This window comes from Bufo bufo, chromosome 2, assembly GCF_905171765.1.
Source record: "Bufo bufo chromosome 2, aBufBuf1.1, whole genome shotgun sequence".
Taxonomy (NCBI): domain Eukaryota; kingdom Metazoa; phylum Chordata; class Amphibia; order Anura; family Bufonidae; genus Bufo; species Bufo bufo.
Genome location: NC_053390.1, coordinates 450,744,964 through 450,772,363, shown reverse-complemented (window position 1 = coordinate 450,772,363; position 27,400 = coordinate 450,744,964). Strand labels below are relative to the sequence as shown.

The 27,400-nt window shown below is 44.4% G+C and overlaps 1 protein-coding gene across 2 annotated transcripts; it reads left to right on the top strand.

Moving 5' to 3' along the window:
- Positions 1 to 1,036: 1,036 nt before the first annotated feature.
- Positions 1,037 to 26,410, top strand: FAM174C (family with sequence similarity 174 member C). Of its 2 annotated transcripts, XM_040417556.1 has the most exons (6): positions 1,258 to 1,298; positions 3,727 to 3,730; positions 10,024 to 10,082; positions 13,753 to 13,988; positions 25,661 to 25,780; positions 25,872 to 26,410. In XM_040417556.1, the coding sequence occupies exons 3-6, from the start codon at positions 10,077 to 10,079 to the stop codon at positions 25,873 to 25,875; spliced, it is 366 nt and encodes a 121-aa protein (XP_040273490.1). In that variant the 5' UTR covers positions 1,258 to 1,298; positions 3,727 to 3,730; positions 10,024 to 10,076; the 3' UTR covers positions 25,876 to 26,410. The 2 variants fall into 2 exon arrangements, with proteins under 2 accessions (XP_040273489.1, XP_040273490.1); XM_040417555.1 differs by lacking the exons at positions 1,258 to 1,298; positions 3,727 to 3,730 and adding an exon at positions 1,037 to 1,159.
- Positions 26,411 to 27,400: the final 990 nt, after the last annotated feature.

Here is a 27,400-nt window from a genome sequence, read left to right as displayed (position 1 = left end):
ACTTTGGGGTGTCTTCTTTCTAAAATGGGGTCATTTGGGGGGTATTTATACTATCCTGGCATTCTAGAACCTCAGGAAACATGACAGGTGCTCAGAAAGTCAGAGCTGCTTCAAAATGCGGAAATTCACATTTTTGTGCCATAGTTTGTAAACGCTATAACTTTTGCGCAAACCAATAAATATACACTTATTGGATTTTTTTTTATCAAAGATATGTAGAACAATAAATTCTGACACAAACTTGTATAGAAATGTAATTATATTTGAACAATTTAACCCGAGAAAGTTAAAAATACACTTTTTTTTTTAAAATTGCGGTCTATTTTGATTAATATCAGAAAAACGAAAAATGTCAGCAGCAATCAAATACCAACAAAAGAAAGCTGTATTTGTGAGAAAAAAAGGAGGTAAAATTCATTTGGGTGGTAAGTTGTAAGCTAGGGGAGCTGAGGTGGTTAATGTACAAGTGAAAAAAGGTAAAAAACCTATACATGTACATGACCGCTGCCAGCCAATCAGTGCATGAACCACATGTCATCATTGTGGCTCTGGAACCAGAACACTGCAACGGGGTGGTTTTTTTACACCCTTTTTCCAGCGTTGGGCAACCCCTTTAATTGGTGCCATTAAAGAAATACAACTCGTAAAAAAACAAGAATCATTCGGTTGTGCTGTAGTAAACAAACAAACAAACAAACTATGGCTTCTGGAAGGTGTGGCTAGAAAAACAAAAGTATTGCTGCCAAAACTGGTCCATCAGGGGTTAAATGGGGTGAAAAAGGGGTAACAGATAATATCCATATTAATCTGGGGTGGTGAAAGGGTTAATAGTAATATCCTTCCAACATATATTGTTTCAAAAATATAACTAAAAATGTATAACGTTGACAGGTGGAAAAAAAAGGCTACAAACGGATAGGATTTGCCAGCACAGAGATTGCACATCGATCGAATTGGATTCCCTCATTTGATCGTCTATCTAACCATAACCTTATCAGCCGACCTGTTATGTCACATGACACAAGGATGGCGGGTTTGCGTCACGTGATCTTGCTCGTGACGTGTCTGCTGCGTGGTGGTGAGAGGGGCCGTTCCAGGAAGTGGCGGCGTGGAGTGATCGCGAGGCATTACCATAGAGTGTCTGGCGGCGGGGCAGCGGGTGAGTGTGAGGTGCTCTATACTGCGTGTGCTCGCTGGTGTCAGCCTGGCGGCGGGTTATAAGTGTAGTGCTGGGGAGGAAGGCTGCAGGCAGGGGTTGTAGGGGTGTACCACAGGTTGTGTGTAGGTGGAGCTGTATTGTACTGACCCTATGTAGCCACCGTAAGTTGCTGCTCTGCTATGGACATCCGTCACGTACACTGCTGTACCTGCACATCCTCCTGACTTGTGCCCCGAGAACTGTGTGTGAATATTTCCTTTATAGACAGCATAGTCATGCATAGAATCCCAGCCAAGAGCACTTAGAGACATTAGATTTTTGGCAGCAAATTTTAATCAGTTTTATATGAGCTGCTTATGACCCACCAAGTGGGCAACAGGGCAAAATAGGATCTGGGTGGCTGGATTTCTTTTTAACCTGTCCAACCCCTTGTTTTCTGTGAGATAAGTGGTGCTGTGTGTGTCTGGCAGCCACTTTTCCCTTTTGTAGCATTGACATAGCATGTTTTATACATTAAAGGGATTCTGTCACCTCGGTTTACCCTATAGAGCTGCGGCCATGCACTGCTAGATCGCCGCTAGCATGTCCGCAGCTCTATAGTGTTTAAAAAAGGATTTTGACTGAAAGCATTTGTGAGACGCATCCGGATGCGGATCCGTCTCACAAATGCATTGCAAGGACGGATCCGTCTCTCCGCTTGTCATGCGGACCGACGGATCCGTCTTGTACATTTTTTCACATTTTTATCGGTCTGCGCAGGCCGGAAGGACTGATCCGGTATTCTGAATGCCGGATCCGGCGCTAATACATTCCTATTGGAAAAAATGCCGGATCCGGCATTCAGGCAAGTCTTCAGGTTTTTTTCGCCGGAGAGAGAAAACCGTAGCATGCTGCGGTTTTCTCTTTTGCCTGATCAGTCAAAACGACTGAACTGAAGACATCCTGATGCAAACTGAACGGATTACTCTCCATTCAGAATGCATGGGGATAAAACTGATCAGTTCTTTTCCGGTATAGAGCCCCTGTGACTTAACTCTATGCCGGAAAAGAAAAACGCAAGTGTGAAAGTAGCCTAGATTCGGAGGACACAGGAGGGCGTGGCTGGGCACCAGGAAGGTTCGTACAGCCCCCTGGGACATGCTAGCGGCGATGTAACCGTGCATGTCTGCAGCTGTATAGGCTAAAACTAGGTGACAGAATCCCTTTAAAGCAGTTGTCTCGCTTCAGTACATGGCATTTATCATTTAGAGAAAGTTAGTACAAGGCACTTACTAATGTATTGTTGTTGTCTATATTGCTTCCGTTGCTTGCTTGATACATTTTTCCATTGCATTATACACTGCTTGTTTCCATGGTTATGACCACCCTGTAATTCATCAGTGGTGGCCCTGCTTGCACACTGTAGGAAAAGGTGCCGACATCTCTGCGCTGCAGCGATCGTCTAAACCCTGCAAACGAGCAGTGTATAAGGCCTCATGTTTTGGTCTGCATCCGAGCTGCCCCTATTCACTTCCATGGGGCCGCAAAAGATGCGGACAGCACTCAGTGCTATTCTTGTCCGCGCTTTGTGAACAAGAATAGGCATTTATATTAAAGGCTGTCCTTGCCGTTCCTCAAATCGCGGAACGCGTACAGATGCTATCCGTGTTTTTCGGATCTGCGGTTTCCGGACCGCCAAACACACCACGGTTGTGTGCATGAGGCCTAATGTGATGGAAAAATTAGTCCAGCCAGCATTGGTCAATCACAGTACATTAGTAAGTGCCTTGTATTAACTTTATCTACATGATAAATGTCATTTTCTGAAGTGAGACAACTGCTTTAATGTTAATGGTAGTTTCATGTTAATGGTAGTCATAGACATGACATCTGTAATGGCGGACAAATGATCGTTATCCAATGCCACAACATATAATAATGATATTAACCTCTTGGGGACATATGACGTACCGGTACATCATGTGTAGTTCCCATCACCGCCATGCGGCGGGCGGTGATCGGAACAAGGTGCCTGCTCAAATCATTGAACAGGCACCCTGGGACAATGGGAGGAATCCCGTATCCCGCAGGCACCCTGGGACCCCCCCCTTCCCCCGTATCGGCGATCGCCGCAAACCGCAGGTCAATTCAGACCTTCGGAGGTGCCATCGGGTCCCTGTGCGGTTGTAATGGGGACCCGATGGCATGGAAGGCAGGAGCGATGCCTTCCTTAGGCATCGGCGCTGCCTTCCGTTGAAGAGCCTGTGAGATCCAGCCCCCTGGATCACACAGGCAGGAAGCTGTATGAGTAATTCACACTGTATTACTCATACAGCCAATGCATTGTAAAGGGGATTAGACCCCCAAAAGTTGAAGTCCCAAAGTGGGCCAAAAAATAAAGTTTAAAAAATAGTTTCCCCCCCAAAAATTAAGTTTCAAGTAAAAAAAAGTCATTTCCCCCAAATAAAGTAAAAAAAAAAAAAAAAAGGTAAAAAATAGGGGGGGAAAAAAGATGACATATTAGGTATCGCCGCGTCCGTATCAACCGGCTCTATAAACATATCACATGACCTAACCCCTCAGATGAGCACCGTAAAAAAGAAAAATTTAAAACTGCTAAATAAACCATTTTTTTGTCACCTTACATCACAAAAAGTACAACAGCAAGCAATCAAAAAGGCGTATGCCCACCAAAATAGTACCAATCTAACCGTCACCTCATCCTGCAAAAAATGAGCCCCTAACTAAGACAATCGCCCCAAAAAATAAAAAAACTATGGCTCAGAATATGGAGACACTAAAGCTTGATTTTTTTTTTTTTGGTTTTAAAAAAGCGGGTCTTTTGTAAAACTTAAGGAAAAAAGAAAAAGTATACATATTAGGTATCGTCACGTCTGTAATAACCTGCCCTATAAAAATATCACATGACCTAACCCCTCAGGTGAATACCGTAAAAAAAATGTAAAAAAAAAAAAAAAGTGTAAAAAAGCCACTTGTCACCTTAGATCACAAAAAGTGTAATAGCAAGCGATCAAAAAGTCATACGCACCCCATAATTGTGCCAATCAAACAGTCATCTCATCCCGCAAAAATCATACCCTACCCGAGATAATCGCCCAAAAACTGAAAACGTATGGCTCTCAGACTATGGAGACACTAAAACATGATACCATAAATAAAAAAATTAGTATATATATTAGGTATTGCCGCGTCCATGACACCTGCTCTATAAAAATACCACATGATCTAACCTGTCAGATAAATGTTGTAAATAACAAAAAAAAAGTGCTATATTTTGTTACCTTGCCTCACAAAAAGTTTAATATAGAGCATCGAAAAATCACATGTACCCTAAACTAGTACCAACAAAACTGCCACCCTATCCCGTAGTTTCTAAAATGGGGTCACTTTTTTGGAGTTTCTTCTCTAGGGGTGCATCAGGGGGGCTTCAAATAGGACATGGTGTCAAAAAACCAGTCCAGCAAAATCTGCCTTCCAAAACCGTATGGCATTCCTTTCCTTCTGCGCCCTGCCGTGTGCCCGTACAGCAGTTTACAACCACATATGGGGTGTTTCTGAAAACTACAGAATCAGGGCCATGAATGTTGAGTATTGTTTGGCTGTTAACCCTTGCTTTGTAACTGGAAAAAAATTATTAAAATGGAAAATCGGCCAAAAAAGTGAAATTTTTAAATTGTATCTCTATTTTCCATTAATTCTTGTGGAACACCTAAAAGGTTAACAAAGCTTGTAAAATCAGTTTTGAATACATTGAGGGGTGTAGTTTTTAGAATGGGGTCATTTTTGGGTGGTTTCTATTATGTAAGCCTCACAAAGTGACTTCAGACCTGAACTGGTCCTTTTAAAAAGTGGGTTTTTGAAAATTTCTGAAAAATTTCAAGATTTTCTTCTAAACTTTTAAGCCTTGTAACGTCCCCAAAAAATAAAATGTCATTCCCAAAATGATCCAAACATGAAGTAGACATATGGGGAATGTAAAATAATAACTATTTTTGTAGGTATAACTATGTATTATAGAAGTAGAGAAATTGAAACTTAAAAATTATCAAATTTTTCAAAAAGTTTGGTAAATTTGGTATTTTTATTTTTTTTTACTTCATTTTACTGGTGTCATGAAGTACAATATGTGACGAAAAAACAATCTCAGAATGGCCTGGATAAGTCAAAGCGTTTTAAAGTTATCACCACTTAAAGTGACACTGGTCAGATTTGCAAAAAATGGCCTGGTCCTTAAAGTGAAAATGAGCCCGTCCCTAAGGGGTTGTCCAATCCTTTACCAGGATAGGTCATCGCTATCTAATCTGAAGGAGTCCAACACCCCAAAAAGCTGGTTTATGACCCCCACCAATCAGGCATTGATGGCCTATCCTGAGGACAGGTCATCAATATAAAAGAAGTTTCAAGCCCCTGCCGATCAGATATTAATGGTCTATCCTAAGGACAGGCCACCAATGTAAACGGAGGGTAGAAACTGTTTAACCCTTTCTACTGGGGGACAGTTTTCACCTTCCTGCCCAGGCCATTTTTTGCAAATCCGACGTCACTTTATGTGCTAATAACTTTAAAACGCTTTTACTTATCCCGGCCATTCTGAGATTGTTTTTTCGTCATATATTGTACTTCATGAGAGTGGTAAAATTGAGTCAACAAATTTAATTTTTATTCATAAAAAAAAATACCAAATGTACCGAAAATTTGGAAAAATTAGCAAATTTCAATTTCTCTACTTTTATAATAGTAATACCTCCAAAAATAGTTATTACTTCACATTCCCCATATATCTACTTCATGTTTGGATCATTTTTTTTTTGGGGACGTTAGAAGGCTTAGAATTTTAGAAGCAACTTTTTTTTTTTTTTTTTCCAGAAAATTTCCAAAACCACACTTTAAGGACCAGTTCAGGTCTGAAGTCACTTTGTGAGGCTTACATAATAGAAACCACCCAAAAATGACCCCATTTTAGAAACTATACCCCTCAAGGTATTCATAACAGATTTTACAAACTTGGTTAACCCTTTAGATGATCCACAAGAATTAATGGAAAATGGAGATGAAATTTCAGAATTTCACTTTTTCGGCAGATTTTCCATTTTAATCAATTTATTTCTGCTAACAAAGCAAGGGTTAACAGCCAAACAATACTCAATATTTATTGCCCTGATTCTGTAGTTTATAGAAACACCCCATATGTGGTCGTAAACTGCTGTACGGGCACACGGCAGGGCGCAGAAGGAAAGGAACGCCATATGATTTTTGGAGGGCAGCTTTCACTTTGATAATTTTAAAGGGGATGTCCGGTTTCATAGCTGACCCCGGACATACCTCCCAGGCAACCCCCCTGACTTGAGCATTGGAGCAGTTCATTCTCCGATCTCCTTTGCCCTGCACTAAATCGCCCAAGGCAAAGGCATTTTCAGGAGTTCTGGTGACGAACCAGGCTCTCCATGGGGCTGCCAGGAAACCCGGTGACGTCACCGGCACTGATAGGCGGGCTTTAGCGCTGCCCTAGCCAGTTAAAAGGCTAGGGCAGCGCTAAAGAACGCCCATTTGAGCTGGTGACGTCTCTGAACACACTACCAGAAGCCTCTGCCCAGGAGTGTTATTGTAAACAAAAGAGCCCTTGCCCTGCGCAATCTAGCACAGGGCAAGAGAACGCATCGGAGCACGAGATGCTCCGATGCTAACATCAGGGGGGCTTCCTGGATGAAAATATGGGTATGTCCGGGTTCAACTCTGAACTCGGACAACCTCTTTAAGCTGCCATGTCACATTTGAAGACCCCCTGATGTACCCCTAGAGTAGAAACTCCAAAAAAGTGACCCCATTTTGGAAACTACAGGATAAGGTGGCAGTTTTGTTGGTACTATTTTAGGGTACATATAATTTTTGGTTGCTCTATATTACACTATTTGTGAGGCAAGGTAACAAAAATAGCTGTTTTGGCACCATTTTTATTTTTTGTTATTTACAAAATTCATCTGACAGGTTAGATCATGTGGTATTTTTATAGATCAGGTTGTTACGGATGCGACAATACCAAATGTGACTTTTTTTTTTGTTTTTACATAAAGCATTTTTGAAAACAAAATAAAGATTTTTTAGTGTCTCCATATTCTGAAAGCCATAGTGTTTTTTTAAATTTTGGGCGACTGTCTTATGTAGGGGCTCTTTTTTTTTTCTTTTCGGTATGAGATGACTGACTGGTACTATTTTAGGGTGCATGTGACTTTTTGATCGCTTGGTATTACACTTTTTGTGATGTAAGGTGCCAAAAAATGGCTTTTTTGGACACCTTTTTTAAATTTTATTTTTCGGTGTTCACCTGAGGGGTTAGCTCATGTGATATTTTTATAAAGCACGTTCTTACGGATGTGGTGATACCTAATATGTATACTTTTTTTTATTTATTTAAAGCGAACCTGTCACCATGATTTAGTGCATAGAGCTGGGGACATGGGCTGCTAGATGGCCACTAGCACATCTGCAGTACCCAGGTCCCATAGCTCTCTGCGCTTTTATTATGTTAAAAAACAGTTTTGATCCATATGCAAATTACCTGATATGAGTCCTGTAGCCGGAGATGAGTCAAGCGGAAAGGAGCCCAGCACCGCCCCGCGTCCTCCGAATCTCCTCCTTGCCGTCTGACGTCACAGAGCTGGAGCGCCGAAATCTCGCGATGCGCGAGCTAGCGCATGCGTAGTTCGTTCCCTGTGCTGATGCCAGCACAGGGAATGAACATGATGCCGACACTGCGCATGCGCTAGCTCGCGCATCGCGAGATTTCGGCGCTCCAGCTCTGTGACGTCAGCCGGCAAGGAGGAGATTCGGAGAACGTGGGGCGGTGCTGGGCTCCTTTCCGCTTGACTCATCTCCGGCTACAGGACTCGTATCAGGTAATTTGCATATCACTCAAAACGGTTTTTTAACATAATAAAAGCGCAGAGAGCTATGGGACCTGGGTACTGCAGATGTGCTAGTGGCCATCTAGCAGCCCATGTCCCCAGCTCTATGCGCAAAATCATGGTGACAGGTTCGCTTTAAGATTTTACACAATAACAGTATTTTTGAAACAAAAAAAAATCATGTTTTAGTGTCTCCATATTCTGAGCCATAGTTTTTTTTTTGTTGGGCGATTGTCTTAGGTAGGGTCAAATTTTTTGCGGGATGAGAACAAGGTTTGATTGGTATGATTTTGGGGTGCTTATGACTTGTTGTGATGTAAGGAGACAAAAAAAATGGCTTTTGACATCGGTTTTATTATTTTTATTTTTATTTTTTTTACCGTGTTCACCTGAGGGGTTAGGTCATATGGTATTTTTATAGAGCAGGTTGTTACGGACGCGGAGATACCTAATATTATTTTTTTTACATTTAATACAATAAAAAGCAATTTTGAAACCCAAAAAATCATGTTTTAGTGTCTCCATAGTCTGAGAGCCATATTTCTTTTATTTTTTGGGCGATTTGTCTTAGGTAGGGTTTCATTTTTTGTGGGATGAGGTGACTGTTAGATTGGTACTATTTTGAGGGGCATACGCTTTTTTGATCGCTTGGTGTTGCACTTTTAGTGATGTAAGATGACCAAAAAAATTTTTTTTTTTTATTTTATTTTTTTGACTGTTCACCTGAGGGGTTAGGTCATGTGATATTTTTATAGAGCCAGTCGATATGGACGCGACAATACCTTTTTTTTTTTTTTCCCCATATTTTTAAAAAAACATTTTTTACTTTCATTTGGGAAAAGGACGCTTTTTTTTACTTAATTTTTTGTCCCACTCTGGAACTTCAACTTTTGGGGGTCTGATTCCCTTTACAATGCATCACAGACGGTAATACACTTCAGACTGCTTGCCTGTAAGATCCAGGGGGCTGGATCTCACAGGCTGTCACTGAAGGCAGCCACTATGCCTAAGGAAGGCATTGGCTGCCTTCCTTGCCTTCGGGTCCCCGTCACAGCAGCGCGGGGACCCCGATGGAAGCTCTCTGCACACATCGCACGTGCCGTGGTCAGCGCTGACCGCGGCACATTAAGAGTTAATGCGTCGGCATCAGTGTTTTCACTGATGCCAGCGCATACAGCAGGGGTCCGGCTATCAGTGACTGCCGCTGATCGGGCGGATGCAGTAATAGTACTGTGCTGGGCAGCAAGTGACGTCCCGCTGCGCCGTACTATTACTGTGCTGGTCGGGAAAGAGTTAAATAACAGACAAATGGGTTAAAGGGATTGTCTGAGATTTTGATAGTGATGGCCTATTCTCAGGATAAGTCATCAATATCAGATCAGCGAAGGTATCGGCACTGCCAATCAGCTGTTTGAAGAGACTGCAGCACTCTGGTGAACGCTGAGGCTTCCTCCTAGGCGAGTGACCTCATGTTCATCAATCACATGGCTTAGGTGAAGCGCAGTCCCATTCAAGTGAATTCATTGCTATCGATTGAAAGGCACTGTGCTTAGTAAGCTGCAAGGAGTTGCTGCTACCTCCTCAAGCAGTTAGACCCTCACCGATCTGAGATTAGTGTGATTAGCAATAAACTCTGGGAAAACCCCTTTAGGTCGGTCATAGAAGATGTGATCTTTCAGACAGATAATAGGGGCTTCCTGCAGCTGACAGGAGCTTTCTTTATCAGGTTTTGTTCAAACGTTTTGACCATGGTCCGGCTTTACCTACGTGAACAGAACTTTATGGACACAGTCATTGATGGTTGTGTTGGTAGGTCATTGCCTATGGCCATCTGTACTGAATGTTCAACTTCACATTTTTGCAGGACCAGTTACTGTAGAGTACGAAGAAATTGGACCTGTCCTGTATTATCAAATTTTAGCACATTTTTGTAATTTATCAGTTTTCTTTTTTTCCAAACAGTTAGTGAAGAATACCTTAGCGAACCATCAAAGACGAAATAAGAGAAGTTACGCATGGAGGTTGGTAAATTAAATCTTTACGTGGTTTAATAACTTCAGTTGCAAATATGATTGCCACATTCTCCTTTTAAACAGAATGTAAGCTTCATAAAGAGCCTCCTGTTCTGTTGACTGCCAGCAGCTGTGGCTGTGTGAGCTGCAACTTGTAAAGAAAGTGGTTTGAATAATGGGTGTTTATTATTGAGTTAGAGTAAATTAAAGAGGTTGTCCAAGATAATTCTAAATCACAGACGAGCCTCCAAATAACCGAAAATAAGAAATTGTGTAATACTCGCCTGTTTCTCCATTGCTGTTCTCTGCAATGCTGGTTCACGCTTCTTGACGCAGCTTGTTTACAAACTGCAACGGTGATGTTGTGGTATACAGCATGAGACTGCTGCAGCCAATCACTGTCCTCAGTGGCCTGCTATACCAGCATGTGACTGTGCACATCAGACACTGTGACATGCAGGTGTATGGCACGTGATTGCTGCAGCCAATTACTGTCCTCAGCGTTAGACCACTGAGGACAGTAAGGCCTCATGCACACGACCGTATTTTTTTGCGGTCCGCAAAAACGGGTTCCGTTTTGCCGTGATCCGTGACCGTTTTTTCGTCCGTGGGTCTTCCTTGATTTTTGGAGGATCCACGGACGTGAAAAAAGTCGTTTTGGTGTCCGCCTGGCCGTGCGGAGCCAAACGGATCCGTCCTGAATTACAATGCAAGTCAATGGGGACGGATCCGTTTGACGTTGACACAATATGGTGCAATTTCAAACGGATCCGTCCCCCATTGACTTTCAATGTAAAGTCAGGAGTTAATATACCATCGGATCTGAGTTTTCTCCAATCCGATGGTATATTTTAACTTGAAGCGTCCCCATCACCATGGGAACGCCTCTATGTTAGAATATACAGTCGGATTTGAGTTACATCGTGAAACTCAAATCCGACAGTATATTCTAACACAGGCGTTCCCATGGTGATGGGGACGCTTCAGGTTAGAATATACTAAAAGAACTGTGTACATGACTGCCCCCTGCTGCCTGGCAGGTGCTGCCAGGCAGCAGGGGGCAGTCCCCCCCCCCCCCCCCTGTAGTTAACACATTGGTGGCCAGTGCGGCCGGCCCCTCCCCTCCCTCCCCTGTAGTTAACTCATTGGTGGCCAGTGGGCCCCCCTCCCTCCCCTGTAGTTAACTCGTTGGTGGCCAGTGGGCCTTCTCCCCTCCCTCCCCCTCCTAATTAAAATCTCCCCCCCTATCATTGGTGGCAGCGGAGTGTACCGATCGGAGTCCCAGTTTAATCGCTGGGGCTCCGATCGGTAACCATGGCAACCAGGACGCTACTGCAGTCCCGGTTGCCATGGTTACTTAGCAATTTGTAGAACCATTATACTTACCTGCGAGCTGCTGCGATATCGGCGTCCGGCCGGGAGCTCCTCCTACTGGTAAGTGACATGACCTGTCACTTACCAGTAGGAGGAGCTCCCGGCCGGACGCAGACATCGCAGCTCGCGGGTAAGTATAATGGTTCTACAAATTGCTAAGTAACCATGGCAACCGGGACTGCAGTAGCGTCCTGGTTGCCATGGTTACCGATCGGAGCCCCAGCGATTAAACTGGGACTCCGATCGGTACACTCCGCTGCCACCAATGATAGGGGGGAGATTTTAATTAGGAGGGGAGAAGGCCCACTGGCCACCAACGAGTTAACTACAGGGGAGGGAGGGGGGGCCCACTGGCCACCAACGAGTTAACTGGAGGGGGGGGGGGGGCGGCCGCACTGGCCACCAATGTGTTAACTACAGGGGGGGGGGGAACTGCCAGGCAGCAGGGGGCAGTCATGTACACAGTTCTTTTAGTATATTCTAACCTGAAGCGTCCCCATCACCATGGGAACGCCTCTGTGTTAGAATATACTGTCGGTTCTGAGTTTTCACGAAGTGAAAACTCAGCTATGAGAAAGCTTTTATGCAGACGGATCTTCGGATCCGTCTGTATAAAAACTAACCTATGATCATGGACACGGATGCCAATCTTGTGTGCATCCGTGTTCTTTCATGGACCCATTGACTTGAATGGGTCCGTGAACCGTTGTCCGTCAAAAAAATAGGACAGGATACACGGACAGGATACACGGATCACGGTCTCGGCTGCAAAACGGTGCATTTTCCGATTTTTCCACGGACCCATTGAAAGTCAATGGGTCCGCGAAAAAAAAACGGAAAACGGCACAACGGCCACTGATGCACACAACGGTCGTGTGCATGAGGCCTAATTGGCGTTGATATCAGCGCTGCTGCTGGGAAAACACGTGTGGGATCTGTCAGATAAGTAAAGCTCGGTTCTTTTTAGCAGAAGCATTCCATGTGTTGTCCAGTTTAGTTCTGACACTAAACAGAATGTGCTAAAACTTTCAAACATTCTATAGTTTGACCTGAAAATTGAATTGCAATTGATTTTTAGTTTTATGGCTTTGGGAAGGCTGGGAGTAAAACTTTTTATCCGTATGAGGGCTTGTTTTTTGCGGGACCTGTTGTACTTTCTAATGGCACCATTTACGGTTGCATATAATGTAGTGGGAAGCGGGAGAAAATTCCAAATGGGGTGGAATTATAAAAAAAAAAAAGTGTGTGGTTTTTCTTGTGTTGTAATACAACAATATATTTTTTCTTTGAATTGCTATACTTTGACCCCCATAACATTTTTTATTTTTATTTATTTTTATGTGTACGGAGCTATGCTTTTTTTTTTGAGGGGTGATCTGTACTTTTCATTGATACAAATTTGGGGTGTGAATGACTTTTAAATTTTTTTTGTAGGAGGTGAAGCGAAAAAAAATAAAGCGAATTGGCCATTTCACGCCATTTGTTGTATGATATAAATATATTTTTATATTAATATTATGGGCGTTTTCACACGCAACGATGCCCATGATGTGTATTTTTTAAATTGTTTGTTTATTTTTATTTTGGGGAAAGGGAGGTTATTTCATTTAGAATTTTTCTTTATTTTTGTAATATTATTTTGTTCTTTTTGCTTGTTGTAGTATCCAAAGGAAAGTGTAATCATTAGATTGCTTTTCTCATCGACCTCAATGCATTAGCATTGGAATCTATGAAAATGACACTGTTCCTATGGAACCCTGCCAGAGGCAGGCTCTCCATAGTACCTTATGTACGCCAGCCTTGGATCATTTAGTAGGACTGAGGCTCCCGGAAATACCATCTGGCTTCCCCTATCCTCGCTAGGGGGAGCTGGTGCATGGCTGGTGAGCGTACGCTCCTGGTTATTGACCTCCCAGATGGCGTGGTCACATTTGACCACAGCTTCTGAGGGGTTAAATGTGTGCGATCTGACGTAAATTTAGGTGAGGCAGTAGGGAAGGGGTTAAGGCCTGTTTGGGGGCTGGTTAGTGTCAAAAGGTGCCCATACATATTAGACAGTTGTCCAGTCTCACCGTATGGGCACCTTATGACATTAAATTGGACTTCAATATGCTCAATCCTTTGATTCCACAGGAGTTAAGCCAAAAGTCTGTCGATAGCGGTCTAAAGTGTAAGGCCATCTTAAAATGGTTGCTAGTATTGGGTTGAGAAATGATGGCCCCATAACTTTTGTAACTAGGGTTATAGCATCATATAGTCAGTACTTATATTTGCTTGGTGGTGTACAATCCTGTTTGTCTTGCAGGTGTGGTGCTACCCGTGTTTACTGATTTTTATGATGCCTGTGCCTGGTAGTGCAGACGGGCAAGAAAATGCCACGGACGTTACAGTCAGTACTTCAACAGTTCCCACAAATTCTTCGATCACAAAGCCTACCCAGTTATCCTTCTGGGGCAACTTTGAAATGATGCAGCGAGCCTTCTATGTACTCATTGGAATCAGCTTGTTGGCTGTGCTCTACTTTGTGATTCGGACTTGCAGGTAAGACATGTCTGTTGCTTAGATGCCATATGCAAGTTTTTATTTCCTACAGAAAGAAGTCTTTTCATCATATATAGCAGTCATGGCCAACCTGCGGCTCTCCAGCTGTTGTAAAACTACAACTCCCACCATGCCCTGCTGTAGGCTGATAGCTGTAAACTGTCCGGGCATGATGGGAGTTGTAGTTTTGCAACATCTGGAGAGCCTCAGGTTGGCCATCCCTGATATATAGTGTTCTTTGAACAATCTTTTCCAGATGTCCTCTATTTTGCCATAATGCTCATAACATTATTTATATATAGTATATCCAAAGAAAAGGCAGCACTCCGACTGTGGTAAAGGTGATGACCCGTTTATTCCCTGGCAACGTTTCAGCTCACACAATGGGACCCCATTGTGTGGGTTGAAACGTTGCCAGGGAATAAACGGGTCATCACCTTTCACCACAGTCGGAGTGCTGCCTTTTCTTTGGATATACTATACTTGAGGAAAGGTTGTCCACCTTTCCATAGGATTTGTACCCGAACCTAATTGTCACTGTGCTGCTGGGGGAGCCAGTGTAAGCAGACAATATAGCTTTTAAATTATTACTGGATTTATTTAAAGAACATGGTTATCCACTATATCACTCATGTTAAAAAGTCATCACTGTGCAACAGTGGATAGGAGTGAGCTGTTAGATTAGTAGTGGTCCGACTGCTACCGTCCTTTACAGCCATCAAAATTGAGACTATTTCATATGGGGGGCACATGCTAGATATCTTCACTACCACAATAGCCTGTAGAATTGTACCCTGCAGATACGCTGAAAGTAGAGGCTGTAGAACAGAAAAAATGTGATAAAAACCAAGTTGGGGGCTGTACCTGCACCGACTCATTATATCCAATCAGTGCTGCCATTTTCAGTCTGTGCAGGTACAGCCCCCAACTGGTTACCACCCCTCTGTACCCTTACTGCAGTCAATCAATTCCTCTGATCCGCGACAGGAATCCATCCTAGTCATGTTTATCTTTAAAATGCCTTGCCAAGGTCTTCAACTGTATGGCATCCTCCTCCTCTCTTGCTGCATTAATAGATAATACATGCTCTCTAACCCTTCTTCTTAATTGGCGTGCGTGGTCTCGCGCGATCAGCTACCATGTGACCAGTGACGTTGCATTGTGGGATCGTGTGTTTACTTGCGGTCATGTGACCGTGACTATGCGACATTCCTGCGCATATTCTCGCGTGATTTTAACTCTGCGAGAATATTTCTTCTACCTAACACGTGACAGAGGTGACGTCACTCTGCCTGGTCTCGCGAGATCACGCTCGAGAGAAGGTAACCTAACTGATTGATTGCAGCCATTGGTCCCCACACATATGTCCCGCATTTCTAATCAGTACCTGGGTCTATAGTGTGGTAGGGTGATTGAACCAGCTGACTAGAGGTCCCATCCCCGTACTGGACTATTACCCAGGTATCCCTCCAGTTTTTCCCCTCACCCATGACGGCACCCAGTGCGACTCAGGACCTCCCATCAGGACAGGAAACCTGAGAAGATAAAAAGGACACACCTCCACCCAACACCAGTTCAGGTTTCCTGTCCTCCGGATGGGAGTTCCTGAGAAGCAGCAGTAGTACTGCACGACATACCTCAGAAGAAGAAGCACCAGCGCTGGGGGGGGTCTGTGGCTATGCCGTGGGAAGACCTATCCCTGGGGAGCGGTAGTTCTGTGGCCGTGCCGGAAGCCGCTCCCCACAAGTCTGCCTGCGCCCGCACTCGCTGCCGGTCCTGCGGGGAGCCGCTGTGGCCGTGTTCAGGCGGCTCCCCATGCCGGCTTGCCCAGTTTGAGAATGGCGCCCGCGCGTCTGAGCGCTTATGCGCATGCGCGGGGCCATCTTTCAGGGCTGGCCGATGACGGCGGGGGGGGCGGGGCTTCTCCCTCGACGCGCAGGACCCGGAAGTGAGGGCCGAGGCGCGTCTTTTAAATCTATAAATGCGGCAGCAGGTGCAGGCAGCCAGCGGAGGCACAGTGTGTTTGTGCTGAGGTAGGATCCAGCTAGCAAGCATGTCGGAGCCTACAGATGGACGCGCTGAACCCCTGGACCCCTTGAGGCCTGCAAGTCCGGTACTGGTCCTAAGGATGGGGAAGGAAAAATTCACATGGTGAGAACGTTCCTTTTTTTTTTTACTAATAAGGTGTTTCTGTCTTAGATCCCAAAGCCTCCAAAAAAGTCGTCTTCCAAGTCAAAACACAAAGAGTGTGCAGATTGTAAGACGACTCTATCTGCATCCTATCAGAAGCCTCTGTGTACGGCATGTATAGACAAACTGGTAGCGGAACAGTCCCAGACCCTTACAAGATCTATGAGGTCCTTAATCAAAGCATCCTTCAAGACATTCAGTAAAGGCCGTGCCAGATCCCCGGATAAAGCCACAGAATGTGATAGTATGGAAATGGACTCATCCGATAGTGAGGCCAGAGAATCCGGGCAGCTAGATTCCAGTAATTCAGATTCCTCGGACGAGGAATATTCAGGGAAGTCCTTCTTTTCCCCTGAGGATACGCAGCCATTATTAAAAGCGGTCCGAGCAACTATGCAGCTGGAAGACATTAAGCAGACCAGATCAGTTGCGGATCAGGCCTTCCAGGCATTAGGCCCTAAAAAGCATAGGGTTTTTTCTATGCATGAAAGCATGCAGGCGATTATTAAAAAAGAGTGGAAAAATCCTGACAGAAAGTTCTTCATACCTTCCTCTGTTAAAAGAAAATACCCTTATGAAGAAAAAGTGTCCTCAAGTTGGGATAGGGCCCCTACGGTGGATGCACCAGTCGCCAAAATTGCAAAAAAGTCTGCCCTCCCATTTGATGATTTAGGTTGTCTTTCTGACCCGTTAGATAAAAAAGCGGACATATATCTTAAACGGGCTTGGGAGACATCGGCCGCCTGTCTCAGACCGGCAGTCGCAGCCACCTGGGTTTCCCGGTCGCTGAGACTATGGATTGACCAGCTAGAGTCACATCTTAAAGAAAAAAGACCTAGAGAAGAGCTCCTAGCTTCTCTCCCCACCTTCTCAAAAGCAGCTGATTTTTTAACGGATGCCTCCACTGATGTGATGCGCTTTTCCGCCAGAGCCTCTGCTATGACAAATGCGGCTAGAAGAGCTATTTGGCTTAGATCCTGGAAGGGTGACCAGGGATCTAAGGCCAGACTCTGTGCCCTTCCGTGTGAAGGCGACAGATTATTTGGGTCATCTTTAGATGACATCCTGGAGAAGGCCTCTGACAAAAAAAGGGGGTTTCCTGTCCCTCAGAAGCCCCCCTTTTTTCGTAGGCCCCAGCAGAGCTTTAGAAGGCAGAGGGGCAAGCCCTACGATAGGAAAGAGAGAGATCGATTTCAAAGGAAATCTAGCGGCTTTCTTTTCAAATCCCAGGATAATAAAAAAGATAAGCAGCAATGACGCCGGGCTCCAAGTTGGGGGGAGACTCTCTTCCTTTCTCCCTGCTTGGTCAAAGGTCACCCAAAACAAATGGGTTTTGGGAGGGATAGCAGAGGGAGTCAGATTGGAGTTTCTCTCCTACCCCCAAAATTTCTTCACCCACACTCCAACTCCGAAAGATCCCTTAAAATCCACAGTTTTAGAGGCAGAGGTTCAGTTGTTATTGGACAAAGGAGTCGTTTGTCAGGTTCCCATAGAAGAGGAGGGCAGGGGGTATTACTCCCCACTCTTTCTAGTAAAGAAACCCAATGGGTCCTTTCGAATGATTCTAAATCTAAAACGACTAAACAAGTTCCTGAAATACAAAAGATTCCGGATGGAAACGATAAAAACAACTATAGACCTGCTATACAAAGATTGCTGGATGGCAAGTATAGACTTAGAGGATGCTTATTACCACATCCCTATTCATCCCTCCTCCCAAAAGTATTTGAGAACGGCAGTCCAAGTGAAGGGCCAGCTTCTGCACCTGCAATACAGGGCCCTCCTGTTTGGGGTCTCACAAGCCCCGAGAATTTTTACAAAGATTGTGGCGGAGATGGTGGCATTCCTCCGATTGTCCAGGATAGTGTTAGTACCCTATCTGGACGACTTTTTGTTCATAGCCCAGACGAAGGTACAGTTACAGACGGATCTTGTCCTGGTATGTTCTCTACTGAAAGATCTGGGATGGAAGATCAATCGAGAAAAGTCTTGCCTAACCCCCTCTCAAAATTGCGTATTTTTAGGGATGCAGCTAGATTCCAGGGCTCAGAAAACATTCCTTCCTCAGAAGAAAATAGTTTCAACAAAGAAACATGTTTGGATCCTTTTCCGCTCCTTCCGATGTTCCATCAGGAAGGCGATGGCAGTATTGGGGCACCTGACGGCTACGATTCCCGCAGTGCCGTTTGCTCAGATTCACACAAGATCGTTACAGTGGGATATCTTAAAGAAATGGAATGGTCTTCCACAAACACTAGAGGAAAAATTTTATCTCTCCTCCAGAGCAAGGTATTCCCTCCTATGGTGGACATCCGAGAAGAATCTTTCGGCAGGGATGCCCTGGTCCCTCATAGAACCCATACGGATAACAACAGACGCCAGTCCGTGGGGTTGGGGGGCTCATTCAGATGGGAAATATTGGCAGGGAAGATGGGATCTAAGAACCCGAGCCTGCACATCAAATTACAAGGAACTCAGGGCAGTAGAAAGAGTTCTAAGGGTGGCAGTTCCAGATGTCTTGAACAAAAAACTGGTCTTTTACTCGGACAATTCAACAACAGTGGCCTATATAAATCACCAGGGCGGAACAAAAATACCATCCCTAATCTTCCTCTGCCAGGAAATTTTCAAAATAGCAGAAGACAGGAACCTGCTCCTATCTGCAATACATCTAAAGGGAAAAGAGAACACGGTGGCCGACTTTTTAAGCCGAGTGGAACTCAGCCAGGCAGAGTGGAGTCTGAACGAAGAAGTCTTTTCCCAGATTGTCTTAAGGTTTGGGACTCCAACTATAGACCTCTTCGCTACCCGGAAGAACAGGAAGACAGAGAGGTTCTTCTCTTTAAATCACACAGAGAACCCCACGGCCGTGGACAGTCTGGCCCAGGATTGGAGCCGAGAACGAGGCTATGCCTTCCCACCTATTTCCCTAATTCCTCACGTACTGAAGAAGGTACGGAGGGAGGGAGCCTCTATAATCCTGGTAGCCCCGAAATGGCCCAAAAGGATCTGGTACTCCACCCTGTTAAATCTAACCAGAAGCCCCCCCTGGACGATCCCTCCAAGGGAGGACCTCCTTCTCCAGGGGCCTGTATGCCACCCCAATCCGGAGATTCTACAATTGGCAGTGTGGAGTTTGACAGGGGCATCTGGTTGAGTAGAGGGCTCTCTAACAAGGTTGTTTCCACCCTTTTAGGCAGTAGGAAAGCTACAACAGCCAGGAAATATAATAGAGTGTGGAATATCTTTGCTTCCTTTCTAGGGTCTAGCCCTGATCCATTTAAACCTCCAGAAATACCTAAAGTTTTAGACTTCTTGCAGGCAGGGTTAGACAAGGGACTCAAAGCCTCCACCCTAAAAGTACAGGTATCCGCCTTGAGCTATTTTTTCGACTATCAGTTAGCAATGCATCCTTGGGTCAAACGTTTTCTTTCTGCCGCGGCCAGAATCCATCCTTCTGTAAGGCCTCTTTCCCCTCCATGGGATTTAAACAGGGTCTTGACAGCCCTAACCGATAAGCCATTTGAGCCCTTGTTAGAGATCCCAATTGACATCCTGTCCATTAAAATGGCTTTTCTACTGGCAATCACCTCTGCTAGGAGGGTCTCGGAGATCCAAGCCTTCTCTGCACATCCACCATATACTGTCATCCAGGACAATCAAGTAGTAATTAGGCCCCTGCCTTCCTTCCTTCCCAAAGTTGTCTCAGATTTTCACAGGAGCCAGGACATTGTGTTGCCTTCCTTTTTTCCTAACCCCTCCAATAGCAGGGAAAAAAGTTTGCATTCCTTGGACGTTAAAAGATGCTTGTTAGTTTACCTGGATGTTACGTCTTCATGGAGGAAAGACGAGAACCTTCTTGTCCAGTTTTTAGGGAAGAATAGGGGTAAAAAAGCATCCTGCGGGGTTATTGCCAGATGGGTGAAGAAGGCCATAACAAGGGCTTACATCTCCTTGGGTCTTTCCCCTCCTTCTGGGTTCGGGGCCCATTCTACTCGGGCAGTGTCTACTTCATGGGCTGAAAGAGCTGACGTGTCCTTAGCTCAGATTTGTAGGGCAGCTACATGGAGTTCCCCACATACCTTTCTCAGACATTATAGGTTGCAGCTCCATTCTGACGCCTCATTTGGGCAGAAGGTCCTGCAGGCTGTGGCCCCCCCCTAGACTCTACTTATAGTCTATCTCGCACTGGGTGCCGTCATGGGTGAGGGGAAAACAACATTACTTACCGGTAATCGTTTTTCTCGATACCCATGACGGCACCCGATAGTTCCCTCCCCATATATAGATACAGATACGGATACATTTATAAAAATATATAAAGTATCAGTCAGGTCTATATGAAGTAATATAGATTTTAAAAAAAAAAAAAAAAAAGAGAGAGGGTCTTTAATCCCTTATCACTTCTCTCCGGAGAACAATTTATTTCTTCCACTGGTGTTGGGTGGAGGTGTGTCCTTTTTATCTTCTCAGGTTTCCTGTCCTGATGGGAGGTCCTGAGTCGCACTGGGTGCCGTCATGGGTATCGAGAAAAACGATTACCGGTAAGTAATGTTGTTTTTTTCCCTCTTTAGTTGCCTGTTATTTGTACATGCACAGTTGGATTCCCCTACAGGGCCCCATGTGGATGTGTAGTTTTCTAGGAGGTCATTGGTATTTTTGTTATTGCTCTTTAGAGACACTTTGTACAGAGCATGACAATTTGTGTGGATCTTATACCTTGTCTGTCAACAGGTGAGCTGCTTGTCGCAGCGCCAACCTGCACTGCTGCTATGTTCTTTTGTTTTATTTTTGATTTATGAGTTGTATTTATTTACTACTTAATAAAGATTTCATATCATATGAGTGTCCCTCCTGGCTTTTTCTGTGTTTTCTGTTAGTTAGGTGGGCGTCAGCGGCCATTTTGTGCAAGTGCAATGCACCAGCACTGCATATGTGCCAGGGACAATAATTTAATCCTGTTCAGTGGGCAACATATACCCATTTTTTAAGTGCACCTGCACTGCATATGTGCCAGAGGAAGGAAAAATAATGTTTGTGTCTGTGAGTTCAGGGGTGACATATTAAAAAAAAAAAATAATTCTGTAAAGTACCCCTGTGCTGCATATGTGAGTGTAATCAATTCAGTAAATCCCTCTGTTAGATTCTGGGGGGACAAATACATATATTTTTTTTCTCTGAAAAGTACCTTTGCGGCCTGCACTGCAAATCTGATAGTGAAATGAAATCAGTAAATACATGTTTCACTGTGGGTGAAAAAAATCATATTTCTTTTTTTTTTTGCCAGAAAGTACCTTTGCGGCCTGCGCTGCATTTCTGACAGTCCAATAAACCTACTCAATACTGCTGTTACATTGTTGGTTGACAAATTCACATTTTTTGTGACCGTGAAGTAATTGTATTAAATCCGCTGTTGTGTGACCTCAAGAAATTTTTTCTCTTTATGACACCGACACTGCCTTACTCTCAGTGAACTTAATTGTTGACTATTGGCGGTTACATTGTCGCCTGACATAAACCATTTGTTAGTTTGGTGGGTGAACGCAAAGAATGAGAGCGTCAAATAAGGGACGTGGCCCTGGTCGTGCTGGTATTGGTGGAGCTCCTGTTGCAGGGAGAGGACGTGGTCGATCTGCGCCAGCTACACGCACAAGTGAAACACCTTCCTCAGGTGCGAGTAGGCGACTGAACCTTAAGCGGTATTTGGTAGCCCCGAATGCCGCTGTACGAATGGTGAGGCCAGAACAGGTACAGGCGATAGTAGATTGGGTGGCTGACAGTGACTCCAGTTCCTTTACATTGTCTCCCACCTAGTCCCCTGCTGAAAGATCAGAGTTGGCACCTGCAGCCCATGGCCTTCAATCTTTTACCTCACCCCCTTGCAAATCAGCCAAGCAGTCTGAGCCCCAAGTCATGCGGCAGTCTCTTCTGCTTTGTGATGGGTTTCCCAGCCCTGCCCCAGAAGTAGAAGAGATTGAGTGCACCGATGCCCAACCACTTATGTTTTATGATGAGTACATGGGAGGACCACCGCAGCACGTCTCTAAACCTGAGCACAACCTGCATGACCAGGCATCTAAGTGCAAAGCACGAGCTGCAGTGGAGTAGACGCCTCAAAAACCAAGAAAGGTCTCTGGCTCCTCCTGCTTCCTCTTCTGCTGCAGTCTCTGCCTCTTCATCCCCCTCTGGAGTGACAGTGGCACCTGCCATCAGCAGACAGAGGATGTGCGAGCAACACCATCACCTCGGTCACCAAGCATCTCCACAATGTCCCATGGAAGCGTTCAGCTGTCTATCTCCCAAACACTGGAGTGAAAGAGGAAGTAGCCCCCTACCCACCCACGATCCCTGGCCCTGAATGCCAGCATTTCCAAATTCCTGGCCTTTGAAATGCACTCATTTCGTCTTGTAGACACAGACAGTTTTAAGAATCTGATGGCGGTGGCTGTCCCACAGTACGTTGTGCCCAGCCGCCACTACTTTTCCAGGCGAGCAACCAAGTGGGGGACAAAATCTGGTGTGCACTGCGAAACGCCATCTGTGGCAAGGTCCACCTAACTACGGATACGTGGACCAGTAAGCACGGTCAGGGTCGTTATATCTCCCTAACAGCACACTGGTTAAATGCAGTGGCGGCTGGGCCTGAGGCGGATAGCAGTTTGGCGCTTGTCCTTCCACCACCGAGGAATTTAATTTAATAACTTGTCCCACATTTCCACCCTATCAGATTTCAGCCATTGACCTCCCTTGGATGTGGTATCCCTTTCTCAGGCTCCCTCTCCGTCATGGAACCCTGATTCCCCATTACCCGTGATCACCATGGTAGGCACATGAAAGTTGATAGGGAAGATATCCAATTGGATCGTGGACGTGCGATCAGGCAGAAGTTATCTAGAGTCAACAAAGCGGCAGCATGGCCTTTCCTGTATAACGTTTCCTCATCCAAAATACCGCAGTGACATTCCCTGTAATTTTTTATTACTCATTCCAATAACAGGGCATCTTAAGAGTCCTGTATTGTTATTTATCGTCACTACCTCCCCGAGTCGTGAGATGGTAGTTGACGTGCGCGCCTCCTCCTTTTCTTCGATTCTTCCGCTATAATAACTTGTCCCACGTTTCTACCCGAGCAGATTTCAGCCATTGACCTCCCTTGGATGTGGTATCTTTCTCACGCTCCCTATCCGGTATGGAACCCTGATTTCCCGTTACCCGTGATCACCATGGTAGGCACATAAAAGAACATCGAAAGTTGAAGGGACGTGCGACATGGTGGAGCAGTATGTGTGCACACGCCTACACGTACTGACTGATGGGTCTGCCCCTTCAACTTCTGGGTCTTGACAGCACAACTTATTGTAATAGTGAAGCAGGGAGCTAGTCACTCCCTGCTCCAGCATTCAGTAGCTGGCACTCCACCACAACAGCACTATGTGCTCACATATCGTGCTGCTGGTCTGTGTAGGAGGAGGAGCAGTGCAGGCTGGGAATCAGCCTCTGCTCCTTTCCCTCCTACACAGCAGCATGATGTGTCACCGTATCCTGCTGGGTAGGAACCAGGTGAGTAGTATACTGTTAGTTTTTTTCACTTCCTGTGAAGGGGGCCCATATCTGGGCATAGCTACTGTGAAGGGGGCCCATATCTGGGCATAGCTACTGTGAAGGGGGCACAAAAGGGTAATAATTACCTGTTGGCTCTCAGCCAATAGTAGCTGGCAGTTCTGTGATCTGTAGTGAAGCCACAGGAAAGCCAGGCTAGGTGCCAGCGTTGAGTGTCATCAACCATTCAGAGGAGGCTGGCTGCACATCAGCATCATAAGCATAATGTGGAGCAAAGTACCTCAAGCTCAGCAACCCATTCTCAGTCTGCAGTATATTCAATCTGTAGTTTCTCTTTTAGAGGGTGTACAGTTAAAAACAGAAGAGACTGATACACTGGGTAGGTAAAAAAAAAAAAAAAAGCACATAAGGACTGATTCACATATATCCACTCTGCAGCATGCTTTGTCTATTGTATTTGGCAACAGCTAGAATACATGCCGTTTCATTGCTGCATGCATCGTGCAAAATGCCACAAGGGGGCCCACTGAGACTTTATCACCTTTTTCATTTCAGCCGTACTATATAGTTGAAAATGAAATGCAAATGATTACCCTTCCAATCATCACTAAAGGAAGAAGACACATCACTTGCCCTTCAGTAGCGAAATGTATTCAAAGCATTTGGGCATGCAAGATGTAGATAAGAGACAACAGCTGTTTTGTCCTCTCCCACACTTCATAGGGCCAGGAGTGCACAAAACGGCCTGCATGCCCAGATGCTTTGAGTAATAGTCACTACTGATGGGCGAGTGACCTATAACTGGTATATTTCAATGCAGGCCTGTGTTGGGGCATTACACAGAGAAATTCACAGATTCTACACACAAAGGTTTTTAAGGTTTATAACACAAAATGGCTGTACACAAGGCACAACATGGAGTCTCAACCGTCACACCTGCAGGTGACAGCTCTGCATTGTAATATACTGAACTTTGTATTTAGTAATTGATAAAAATCCATTAGTGAATATAAATGGCAATGTAATGATTACATGTTGGGGGTCTAAAAAAAAAGTTTTAAAAAAATATAAAAATGCATCCCTTTCCCTAAAATATAAAATAAACAACGTAGCCATCACCGTGTTGAAAACGGCTGTTCTATTACAATATAAAAATATTTATTCCATACAACAGATTGTGTAAAGGGAAAAAAAATTGCCAATTTGCGGGTTTTTCATAGCTTCACCTCCCTCAAAAAATGGAATAAAAAGTAATACACACCCCAAAATGGTATCAATAAAAGCTGCAGATTGTCCCCAAAATTGTCCCCTCATACAGCTTCGTAGACCTATCTTCTGGTTTTTTTCAGTATTAAAGTAGGAAAAACTATATATGTGCAAATGTTGTGATCGTACTGACCCAGAGAATGAAGGGCATGGGTCAGTTTTACTGCACCAGGGACACCGTAAAAACAAACCCCATAAAACTGGCAGAATTATTTTTCCAGTTCCACCCCATTTTGGATTTTTTTTTTCAGCTTCCCACTACAGTGTATGCAACATGAAATGGGTTGTCCGGGCTTTTTCTTTTGATGACCTATCCTGAGGATAGGTCATCAATATCAGATCGGCGGGGGTTCCTCTGATCCGGCACCCCCGCCAATCGGCTGTGTGAGGAGACAGCGCACGTTGCAGTCTCCATTCTCTCTTCCTATTCCCTGCTGCTGTTCCATAGACATGCAGGAAGAGAGACTGCATGTGCGTCTCCTCATACAGCTGATTGGCGGGGGTGCCGGATCAGAGGAACCCCCGCCGATCTGATATTGATGACCTATCCTGAGGATAGGTCATCAAAAGAAAAAGCAACCTCTTTAAATGATGGCATTAGAACGTACAGCTTGTCCTTTGACAGTTGACCTGAATTGTTGCCTATCATTCTTCAGCTTAAAAAAGAAGCCACAGAGGAAGAAGTATGGACTTCTCTCAGATTATGATGAAACTATGGAATTGGGATCCATGGACAGCGATGAAGAGAAAATTTTTGAATCAAGAGGTTTAAGAAGGTAAGCACATGGAGGAAGCCCCCGAGATCTGCCATCTTTTGCTTTGTAAAACCTTTTCATATTTTTCTGTTTTTATTTTTTTTCTTGACAGGTGATTAGTAAAGTTGTAAATCTGGGATCACTAACCACAACGAAGCCCTGTCTTTCTGTCCTTGTGATGACACAGACTGGTTCCCTCGGGATCTATGTTTTGAGGGGATACGAGCTTGGGTGACCAAATTTATGCTTACATTAACTACTGCCACTGGAAAAGCCTGACTGATTTGGGCCTTTGATGGTTTTTATTCTGCTGCGTTGAAATCCACAGTAAAGACTTAAAAAGAATATGTGGCTCTCTCTGGCCTTTGCACAAAATGTACATTCCATTTTCACAGTACGGACTAATATTGTCTAACTTGGACTTGCAGCTATTAATGGTTAAATAACAAGTGCTTTCCTTTTTACCTTCTCAACACAAAGTATGTTGATAAACCAGGTAATATGGTTTTGCTGCCAGGGAGTTTGGCAAATATGCAAGTCCTCACTCATCCTGTGCTACTAATTTTCCATGTCGTGCAGGATATTTTGTAACAAACATTTATTTTTCCACTGTGCCTTTTTGTATATGAATAAAACATTGTTTAATCTGGACAATCGAATGACTTATATTTTAGCAAAATTATTGCATGCTCATTGAGCAAGCCATGAGTAGAACACATCACATGAAGACATCCTTCAAGAGATTCTCCTGTTTTCCATGGTATCTGCACCCATGTTTGACTGGAAATATACAGTTTTTGCAAAGTTTGTTAATGATATATCATTAGAGTTGATCTGCCAAAATCTCGCCAAGAGTGGCCCAAGTCTCACAGAAAGTTTGGAGATTGTTAAAGGGGTTGGCCAGTTTATATTACTAGCTGGACATGTGCTGATAACAGCACATGCATGCAGCTAGTAATAAGCATTCTAAAACTATCGGCACTGATGTCCTATAGTTCAATAAGTATGCATTCAACAGCCTGCAGTGTGCTGGGAACATGGCCTCCGATGGAGGATTCCATTCATCAGCAGCCTTCATTCACTTAAACTGGGGATGGACTGCGCATGCGCTGTTTTCCCTGTCAGTCCCTAGTGTAAGTGAATGATATGATGGTATAACAGCCAAAGAAGCAACATCTTTTTTTTTTCCTCTGGTATTCAAATGAAATGTGACACAAAAATAATCTACGAGTCAGAGAAGTCCATTAAGGTGACCCGGTAAGGTGGTATGGGTACCATATTACCACTTAGTTCACCTCGAAGGTTGTATGGAGCTAAAATATACCCATGTGCATCACTCCTCATATTTGAGTTATCACCTGAAAATGACTTTCACTGTATTCCTTTATCTAGGAGTGAGATGAAGTATTTCCAGAAACTCCCTGATTAATTATGGTAGCAAAATATTACATTTCCCAAGATGGTAAAGCACTGGCAGAGCGGGAGCACAACGTCTGTGTAACATAACAGTTGAACAGAAGATGGCAGCAGTGTGCTATCTACGTTTCTTAAACGCCAACAGAGAAATTTAACAGCCAGAGTTAAGTTTTATTTGTGAAGGTTGTAGTGGCTTTTCTCACACTTTTTTTAAAAAAATGTTTT

What these genes read in the sequence shown, in the direction of transcription:
- FAM174C (XM_040417555.1), top strand. An exon ending in TTTGTGATTCGGACTTGCAG is followed by an intron (nt 13,989 to 25,660) that starts GTAAGACATGTC and finishes ATCATTCTTCAG; the next exon opens with CTTAAAAAAGAAGCCACAGA.